A 12093-nucleotide genomic window follows, 5' to 3' on the forward strand; every position below is an offset into this window, starting at 1 on the left:
ACAGTCAGTCAGACACACAGTCAGTCAGACACGCAGGCAGTCAGACACAGGCAGTCAGACACACACACACAGTCAGTCAGACACACAGTCAGTCAGACACACAGGCAGTCAGACACACAGGTAGTGAGACCCACAGGCAGACACACAGCCAGACACACAGCCAGACACACAGTCAGACAGGCAGTCAGACACACACGCAGTCAGACACACACGCAGTCAGACACAGACAGTCAGACACAGACAGTCAGACACACACACACACACACACACAGTCAGACACAGACAGTCAGACACACACACACACACACACACAGTCCGACAGACAGACACACAGTCAGACAGACAGACACACAGTCAGACAGACACACACACAGTCAGACAGACACACACACAGTCAGACACAGACAAACAGTCAGACACACACAGTCAGACAGACATAGTCAGACACACACACAGTCAGACACATAGTCAGACACACACACAGTCAGACACACACAGTGTAGACACACACACAGTCAGACACACACAGTCAGACACATAGTCATACACACATTCAGACACACACATAGTCAGACACATACAGTCAGTCAGTCAGTCAGACACACACACAGTCAGTCAGACACACACATAGTCAGAAAGTCAGACAGAGACACAGTCAGACAGAGACACAGTCAGACAGACACATACACAGTCAGTCAGACATACAGTCAGACAGACACAGTCAGACACACAGTCAGTCAGACACACAGTCAGACAGATAAACAGTCACAGACACACACAGTCAGACAGACACACACACACACACACAGTCAGACACACACACACACACACAGTCAGACAGATAAACAGTCACAGACACACACAGTCAGACAGACACACACAGTCAGACACACACATAGTCAGTCAGTCAGTCAGACACACACACAGTCAGACACACAGTCAGAAACACAGTCAGAGACACAGTCAGAGACACAGTCAGAGACACAGTCAGAGACACAGTCAGAGACACAGTCAGACACACAGTCAGACACACAGTCAGAGACACAGTCAGAGACACAGTCAGAGACACAGTCAGAGACACAGTCAGAGACACAGTCAGACACACAGTCAGACACACAATCAGAGACACAGTCAGACACACAGTCAGACACACAGTCAGAGACACAGTCAGACAGAGACACAGTCAGACAGAGACACCGTCAGACAGACAGACACCGTCAGACAGACAGACACAGTCAGACACAGACACAGTCAGACACAGACACAGTCAGTCAGACACACAGACAGTCAGACACAGACAGTCAGACACACACACACACACACACACACACAGTCAGATACACACACACACACACGCACAGTCAGACAGAGACACAGTCAGACAGACACAGACACAGTCAGACACACAGACAGTCAGACACACACACACACACACACACAGTCAGATACACACACACACGCACAGTCAGACAGTCAGACACACACACAGTCAGACACACGCAGTCAGACACAGACTCAGACAGACAGTCAGACAGACAGACATACACTCAGAGAGACAGACACTCAGACAGGCACTCAGACAGACAGACACTCAGACAGACAGACCTCAGAAAGACACACTCAGACAGACACAGACAGACAGACTGACACTCAGACAGACAGATAGACAGACACTCAGACAGACAGACCTCAAACAGACAGACAGACAGACACACAAACAGTCAGACGCATGGACAGTCAGACAGACACTCAGACAGACAGACATACACTTAGACAGACAGACAGACAGACAGACAGACAGACACTCACACAGACAGACAGACAGACAGACAGACAGATGATCAGACACAGACAGATAGACACACAGACACACACACACACACACACACACACACACAGAAAGACAGACAGTCAGACAGACAGACATTCAGTCAGACACATACAGTCAGAAAGACAGTCAGACAGAATGATATTCAGTCAGACACAGACAGACACACACAGTCAGACAGTCAGACACACACAGACAGACAGACACAGACAGACAGACAGACAGACAGTCAGACAGTCAGTCAGACACACACAGACAGACAGACAGTCAGACAGACACACACAGTCAGACAGACAGACACACACAGTCAGACAGACATACATTCAGTCAGACAGACAGACAGTCAGACACACACACAGTCAGACAGACATTCAGTCAGACACAGACAGTCAGACACACACAGACAGACACACAGACAGACAGTCAGTCATTCAGACACACAGACAGACAGACATACAGTCAGACACACAGTCAGACACACATACACACTGTCAGACACACACAGTCAGACAGACGCACAGTCAGACAGACAGACAGACACACAGTCAGTCAGACAGACAGACTTACAGACAGACATACACACAGTCAGACAGTCAGACAGACACACAGTCAGACAGACACACAGTCAGACACAGACAGACAGTCAGACAGACAGACAGTCAGACAGACACACAGTCAGACAGACACACAGACAGACAGTCAGACACACAACACAGTCAGACATACACAGTCAGACAGACAGACACACAGACAGACACACAGACAGCCCACACGTGTTTTTAATGAGCTCTTAATGGTGTGCTGTCTCTCTCTCTCTCTCTCTCTCTCTCTCTTCATCAGGCATAACGCCATCAAGAGTTTCTTCACCTTCTTCCTCCTCACACAGGAAGTGACGTGTTCTCCTCATCCTCCGCCATAGGGGGCGTCCTTTAGTCCTCCGGCCTCCAGAGCGGCGTCTCTCTCTGCATTCTGATCTTCTTCTCTTCATTCTGCTCTTCTTCTCTTCCTCTGGTTGGGCTCTCTCGTCTTTCTCTGCTCTTCTTTTCTTTTTTTCCCTCTGTTTTTGCTCTTCTTCTCTTCCTCTGCTTCTGCTTTCCGTCTCTCTCTCGTCTCTGATCCGTCAATGGCTGATCTCCACACTCCTGTGACGTCGCTGATGAACTCTCAGACTGAACTCTATTCTGATGGGTTTTGCTCTTTTTCTCCATTCGACGGTTTTGAACGGCTTCTGGTCAATCATTGTGTTTCACAGAAACCTTGAAACTTGATTTTTTTTTTTGTAATATATGATAAATGATGTTTTGATGTGGCTTGAAGACGTGTGTGACACACCTATCAAAGCCGAACTACAGTGTTTACTGCAGTATTAACGCTTGCCGTGGGGTTCAAAACACACTGCAAAAAATGCTCTTCTTCCTCAGTATTTCTGTCTTGTTTCTAGTCCAAACATCTAAAAATTCTTAAAACAAGAAGTATTTACTAGACAAGCAAAAGTAATTGTCTTGTTTTGGGGAAAATAACTAAATGAAGAGAGTTTTTGCTTAAAATAAGATAAATAATCTGCCAATGGGGTGAGAAAAATAATCTTAATTCAAACAGAAAACAAGATTATTTTTCTCACCCCATTGGCAGATTATTTATCTTATTTTAAGCAAAAACTCTCTTCATTTAGTTATTTTCCCCAAAACAAGACAATTACTTTTGCTTGTCTAGTAAATACTTCTTAATGGAAGAATTTGAGATATTTTGACTAGAAACAAGACACGAAATACTAAGAGAGAAGAGCATTTTTTGCAGTGTGTTGTGCTTCTGTCAATCATAGATGTCATATTTCAGCTAATTATACTAATGAGAAATGATCTTGGATCTCGTGTGTGTTTATCAGCGGCCGTGAGACACACACACACACACACACACACACACCTGTAAAGGGAACAACAGACGTCAGTGTTTAGAGATTTCAAACATTCGCTCGACTCAATCTTGAGTGCGAAGTTTATTTACTCATTTTCACTGACAATGATAGTTTGATCATTCCAAACACACACACACACACACACACACACACACACTCGATGATGGTGATGCAGTATAAAACGAACAAACGTTTGTCCCGTTCTCTTGGTCACTGACGTGTTTATGCCGTGCTGATTATTTATTGATGGTTTTGGCTCTTCATAGTGAGTAGATCTACAAATAAATATATATGAACGTATTACTCCACTTTATTGTGATGTTTGTGTTATCCTCAATAAAGGTTTCATTTCTTTCTGAACGTTCTCATGATTCTATATCAGTGCATGTTTAATAATGTTGGTCTGTTTTTATATTGAGATCAAGTGCTTGAATGTTATTTAATAAACGATGAAACGGTTTAATAATGTACATTTGACTGTTGCTGCTTCTTTCATTTTTCTGGGTGTTATCTGCATATAAACAGTTTGTGTGTTTTCTAATACTCAAAAATCAATCCTGTTTAAAGCCGTAACGGTGAAACTGATCCTCTTCTTCCTCAGTGTTTCTGTGTTTTCCAGCACAAATATCAAACATCCTTAAATCAAAACGCAATTACTGAAGAAGAGAAACGATAAGAATCAATAGAGTCAGTTTTCACCTTTACACTGCAAAAAATGCTCTTCTTACTCAGTATTTCTTTCTTGTTTCCAGTCTAAAATATCTAACAATTCTTAAATAAAGATGCATTTACTAGATCAGTAAAACGACAGAAGATATTTGTTTTTGTTTTCTGGGGGAAAATATCTAAATGAAGTGAGTTTTTGCTTAAAACTGCCAAAATGATCTGCCAATGGGGTGAGGAGAATAATCTTATTTCTGTTTGAAATCTTGTTTCTTGTTTCCGTCCCGATCAGAAATCAGATTATACTCCTCACCCCATTGGCAGATCATTTTGCCTGTTTTAAGCAAAACTCACTTCATTTAGATTTGATTTTCAACAAAACAAGTAGTAATATCTTATGTCGTTTTACTGATCTAGTAAATGCATCTTGATTTAAGAATTGTTAGATATTTAGACGAGAAACAAGACAGAATGACTGAGGAAGAAGAGCATTTTTTTGCAGTGTAAATTAGGATGATTTTTCTGACTCCATTGGTAGATATTTGTTCTAGTTGTAAGCACAAACAAGCAAGTCTTAATATCTTCATTCATTTGTCTTCTCCGGTAAATGTTTCTTTATTTAAGGATGTTTAGATATTTGTGCTGGAAAACAAGAGGAAGAAAATCACATACAGCAGTGTGTGCATGCTAAGCACGCTAGACCCAGACCGAGTGTGTGTGTTGTGCAGTGCATTGAGTGTGTGTTGTCCAGTGCAGTGTATTGAGTGTGTGTGTGTGTGTGTGTGTGTGTAGGATGGCAGTGGCGCAATGCAGCGCAGCGGCTCCATCGGTCGCCTCAGAGATGTTCTCCGCAGGAGCAGCGAGATGCTGGTGAAGAAACTGCAGGGCAACGGACCTCCAGACACACACAACAACACGTATGAACACAAAACACACACACACAACCACATGTATGAACACACAACACACACACACACAAAACATAAACACACACACAACAACACGTATGAACACAAAACACACACACACAACAACACGTATGAACACACAACACACACACACAACATGTACAGTGCCTTGCGAAAGTATTCGGCCCTCTAAACGTTCAGCTCATACAAGGAGAAGACTGATCAGAGATCAGCCAAGAGGCCCATGATCCCTCTGGAGGAACTGCAGAGATCTACAGCTGAGGTGGGAGACTCGGTCCACAGGACAACAATCAGTCGGATACTGCACACATCTGGCCTTTCTGGAAGAGTGGCAAGAAGAAAGACATTTCTAAAGATATCCATAAAAAGTGTAGTTTAAAGTTTGCCACAAGCCCCCTGGGAGACACACCAAACATGTGGAAGAAGGTGCTCTGGTCAGAGGAAACCAAAATTCAACTTTTTGGCAACAATGCCAACCGTTATGTTTGGTGTAAAAGCACCACAGCTCATCCCCCTGAACACACACCATCCCCACTGTCAGACATGGTGGCGGCAGCATCATGGTGTGGGGCTGCTTTTCTTCAGCAGGGACAGGGAAGATGGTTAACATTGATGTGAAGATGGATGGAGCCAAATACAGGACCATTCTGGAAGAAGACCTGATGGAGTCTGCAAAAGACCTGAGACTGGGACGGAGATTTGTCTTCCAACAAGACAATGATCCAAAACATAAAGCACAATCTCCAATGGAACGGTTCAAAAATAACCATATCCAGGTGTCAGAACGGCCAAGCCAAAGTCCAGACCTGAATCCAGTCGAGGATCTGTGGAAAGAGCTGAAAACTGCTGTTCACAAACGCTCTCCATCCGACCTCACTGAGCTCCAGCTGTTCTGCAGGAGGATTGGGCAAACATTTCAGTCTCTCGATGAGCAGACCTGATAGAGACAAACCCCAAGAGACTCACAGCTGTGATCGCAGCAAAAGGGGGCGCTACAAAGGGTTAACTTAAGGGGCCGAATAATTTTGCAAGGCACTGTATGAACACACACAACATGTATGAACTAGGGCCGGGACTCGATTAAAAAAATTAATCTAATTAATTAGAGGCTTTGTAATTAATTAATCGAAATTAATCGCATTTTAATCGCATATAAATATTTGACCTGAGAACAATGAGAAGTAATTTTTCACATGTATTTTTAGTATACCATTGAATAATTACTGAAAACATAAGCTTAATCAACAAAATATTGTTTATTTATTTCAGTCCAGCAGACCAGTGCAATGTTTGCCATTAAGTTAAGCAAAAGCATATTTGTGATATTTGATGCTCGATGTGCTGCGGTGATACGCAAATTCCTTGTTGTATAGCTTGCTCACTACCATGCTCTTGACGACGCTTCCATTCTTTCGTTTTTTAAAACAAAATTTCCCATCCACGGGGCCGAGCAAAGCGGTCTCATCAGCTTCTTCGTTCATGTTCACGCATGCCCTGCGTCTCAATCAGCTCCCTAGTTCACTAGTCAGGGCACTGATCAAGACATAAGTCAATGGGCTGACTCCCTGATCAGTGCCCTGACTACTGAACTAGGGAGCGGATTGAGACGCACCCATGGTTTGTTGTTGTAGTTGTCGCGCTAGTTGGTGTTCCAGTATAATCGGTCCGTCGAAACTGATTAATTGAAAAACGTTCCGCGGTGCAAAAATAAATGCGGTTAATTTTTTTTTTTTTTTTGCGTAATTAATTAACGCGTTAAAGTTACGTAATTAATTAATCTTAATTAACGCGTTAAAGTCCCGGCCCTAGTATGAACACAACACGGATGAACACATGCAACACACATAACATGTATGCACACATCACACAACACGTATGAACACAACACACAACATGTATGAACACAACACGTATGAAAACAACACACAGCATGTATGAACACAACATGTATGAACACAACACGTATGGACACAGCACACAACATGTATGAACACAACACGTATGAACACAACACACAACATGTATGAACACATGCAACACAACACGTATGAACACATGCAACATACAACACGGATAAACACATTCAATACACAAGAACACGTATGAACACATACAATACACAAGAACACATACAATACACAAGAACACGTATGAACACATACAATACACAAGAACACGTATGAACACATGCAACACACAACACGTATGAACACATGCAACACGTATGAACACACACAATACACAACACGTATAAACACATGCAACATACAACACGTATAAACACATGAAATACACAAGAACACGTATGAACACACACAATACACAACACGTATAAACACATGCAACATACAACACGTATAAACACATGAAATACACAAGAACACGTATAAACACACGCAACAAACGACAACACGTATGAACACATGCAATACACAACAGTTATGAACACATGCAACACACAACACAAATGAACACATGCAACACACAACATGTATGCACACAACATGTATGAACACATGCAACACACAACACATATGAACACATACAACACACAACACGTATGAACACACACAATACAAAACAATACGTATGAACACATGCAACCTAAAACACGGATAAACACATGAAATACACAAGAACACGTATGAACACGCAACAAACAACATGTATGAACACATACAATACACAAGAACACGTATGAACACACGCAATACACAACAACACGTATGAACACATGCAATACATAACACCTATGAACACATGCAACATACAACACGTATAAACACATGAAATACACAAGAACACGTATGAACACATGCAATACACAACACGTATGAACACATGCAACACACAACATGTATGCACACAACACATATGAACACAACACACAGCATGTATGAACACATGCAACATACAACACGTATGAACACACACAAAACACAGCATGTATGAACACATGCAACACACAACAACACGTATGAACACAAACAACACACAACACGTATGAACACATGCAATACACAACAACACGTATGAACACAAACAACACACAACACGTATGAACACATGTAATACATAACACGTATGAACACATGCAACATACAACACGTATAAACACATGAAATACACAAGAACACGTATGAACACATGCAATACACAACACGTATGAACACATGCAACACACAACATGTATGCACACAACACATATGAACACAACACACAGCATGTATGAACACATGCAACACAACACCTATGAACACATGCAACATACAACACGTATGAACACACACAAAACACAGCACGTATGAACACATGCAACACACAACAACACGTATGAACACAAACAACACACAACACGTATGAACACATGCAACATACAACACGTATAAACACATGAAATACACAAGAACACGTATGAACACACGCAACCCACAACACGTATGAACACATGCAATACACAATGACGTATGAACACACGCAACACATAACACGCACGAATACATGTAATACACAACAACATATATGAACACACAACACGTATGAAGACATGCAACACACACAACAACACGTATGAACACACAACAACACATATGAACCCACACAACATGAACACGCAACTCCCACAAAAATACAAATGAACACACATGGCAACATGAGCACGCAACACTCACAACAACCCTATGACACGCAGCACACAACAACACGTTTCAACATGCAACACACACAACAACACGTATGAACACACACAACAACCCTATGACACGCAGCACACAACAACACGTATGAACACACACGACAACCCTATTACACACAACAACATGTATGAAGACACACAACATGAACATGCAACACCCACAACAATACGAATGAACACAGATGACAACATGAACACGCAACACACACAACAACACGTATGAACACACCCAACAACCCTATGCTTTTAGGTATTTATTGGTGTTTTTTCTCTACAGAATGAAGCGTGCAGCATCACTCAACTTCCTGAACAAGACGAATGATGAGCCCTACCAGGTGATAATATAACAGAGAGATAATATAACAGACAGATAATATAACCGACAGATAATATAACCGACAGATAATATAACTGACAGATAATATAACAGACAGATAATATAACAGACAGATAATATAACTGACAGATAATATAACAGACAGATAATATAACCGACAGATAATATAACCGACAGATAATATAACTGACAGATAATATAACAGACAGATAATATAACAGACAGATAATATAACTGACAGATAATATAACAGACAGATAATATAACAGACAGATAATATAACCGACAGATAATATAACAGACAGATAATATAACTGACAGATAATATAACAGACAGATAATATAACAGACAGATAATATAACCGACAGATAATATAACCGACAGATAATATAACTGACAGATAATATAACAGACAGATAATATAACAGACAGATAATATAACTGACAGATAATATAACAGACAGATAATATAACAGACAGATAATATAACCGACAGATAATATAACAGACAGATAATATAACTGACAGATAATATAACAGACAGATAATATAACAGACAGATAATATAACCGACAGATAATATAACTGACAGATAATATAACTGACAGATAATATAACAGACAGATAATATAACTGACAGATAATATAACAGTCAGATAATATAACAGACAGATAATATAACCGACAGATAATATAACTGACAGATAATATAACAGACAGATAATATAACTGACAGATAATATAACTGACAGATAATATAACTGACAGATAATATAACAGACAGATAATATAACAGACAGATAATATAACTGACAGATAATATAACAGTCAGATAATATAACCGACAGATAATATAACTGACAGATAATATAACAGACAGATAATATAACAGACAGATGATATAACTGACAGATGATATAACAGACAGATGATATAACAGACAGATAATATAACAGTCAGATGATATAACTGACATATAATATAACAGACAGATGATATAACAGACAGATAATATAACAGTCAGATGATATAACTGACATATAATATAACAGACAGATGATATAACAGACAGATAATATAACTGATAGATAATATAACAGACAGATAATATAACAGACAGATAATATAACCGACAGATAATATAACTGACAGATAATATAACAGACAGATAATATAACCGGCAGATGATATAACTGACAGATGATATAACAGACAGATGATATAACAGACAGATAATATAACAGACAGATAATATAACAGACAGATGATATAACAGAAAGATGATATAACAGACAGATGATATAACAGACAGATAATATAACAGACAGATAATATAACACAGATAATATAACAGACAGATGATATAACTGACAGATGATATAACAGACAGATAATATAACAGACAGATAATATAACAGACAGATAATATAACAGACAGATGATATAACAGAAAGATGATATAACAGACAGATGATATAACAGACAGATGATATAACAGACAGATAATATAACAGACAGATAATATAACAGACAGATTATATAACTGACAGATGATATAACAGACAGATAATATAACAGACAGATAATATAACAGACAGATGATATAACAGACAGATAATATAACTGATAGATAATATAACAGACAGATAATATAACAGTCAGATGATATAACTGACAGATTATATAACAGACAGATAATATAACAGACAGATAATATAACAGACAGATAATATAACTGACAGATAATATAACAGACAGATAATATAACAGACAGATAATATAACTGACAGATAATATAACAGACAGATAATATAACCGGCAGATGATATAACTGACAGATGATATAACAGACAGATAATATAACAGACAGATAATATAACAGTCAGATGATATAACTGACAGATTATATAACAGACAGATAATATAACAGACAGATAATATAACAGACAGATAATATAACTGACAGATAATATAACAGACAGATAATATAACAGACAGATAATATAACTGACAGATAATATAACAGACAGATAATATAACAGACAGATAATATAACCGGCAGATGATATAACTGACAGATAATATAACAGACAGATAATATAACTGACAGATAATATAACTGACAGATAATATAACAGACAGATAATATAACCGGCAGATGATATAACAGACAGATAATATAACAGACAGATGATATAACAGACAGATAATATAACAGACAGATAATATAACAGACAGATAATATAACCGGCAGATGATATAACAGACAGATAATATAACAGACAGATAATATAACAGACAGATAATATAACAGACAGATAATATAACTGACAGATAATATAACTGACAGATAATATAACAGACAGATAATATAACCGGCAGATGATATAACCGACAGATAATATAACTGACAGATAATATAACTGACAGATAATATAACAGACAGATAATATAACAGACAGATAATATAACTGACAGATAATATAACAGACAGATAATTTAACAGACAGATAATATAACCGGCAGATGATATAACTGACAGATGATATAACAGACAGATAATATAACAGTCAGATAATATAACTGACAGATAATATAACTGACAGATAATATAACTGACAGATGATATAACAGACAGATAATATAACAGTCAGATAATATAACTGACAGATAATATAACTGACAGATAATATAACAGACAGATAATATAACAGTCAGATGATATA

General features: G+C 38.8%; 1 protein-coding gene across 3 annotated transcripts in view; it reads left to right on the forward strand.

Moving 5' to 3' along the window:
• klc1b (kinesin light chain 1b) overlaps nucleotides 1–12093 on the forward strand; it is a 43372-nt gene that overhangs the window by 28364 nt on the left and 2915 nt on the right. Inside the window, exons 14-15 of one of the 3 annotated variants that reach the window (XM_067421260.1) lie at nucleotides 5199–5323; nucleotides 9307–9364. In XM_067421260.1, the coding sequence (XP_067277361.1) occupies nucleotides 5199–5323; nucleotides 9307–9364 (183 nt within the window). Of the gene's footprint in view, nucleotides 1–2668; nucleotides 3294–5198; nucleotides 5324–9306; nucleotides 9365–12093 lie in introns of those variants that run through there. The other 2 variants (XM_067421261.1, XM_067421262.1) reach the window with 2 other exon arrangements.

The sequence above is a fragment of the Pseudorasbora parva genome, chromosome 17 (genome assembly GCF_024679245.1).
Source record: "Pseudorasbora parva isolate DD20220531a chromosome 17, ASM2467924v1, whole genome shotgun sequence".
Classification (NCBI taxonomy): Eukaryota; Metazoa; Chordata; class Actinopteri; order Cypriniformes; family Gobionidae; genus Pseudorasbora; species Pseudorasbora parva.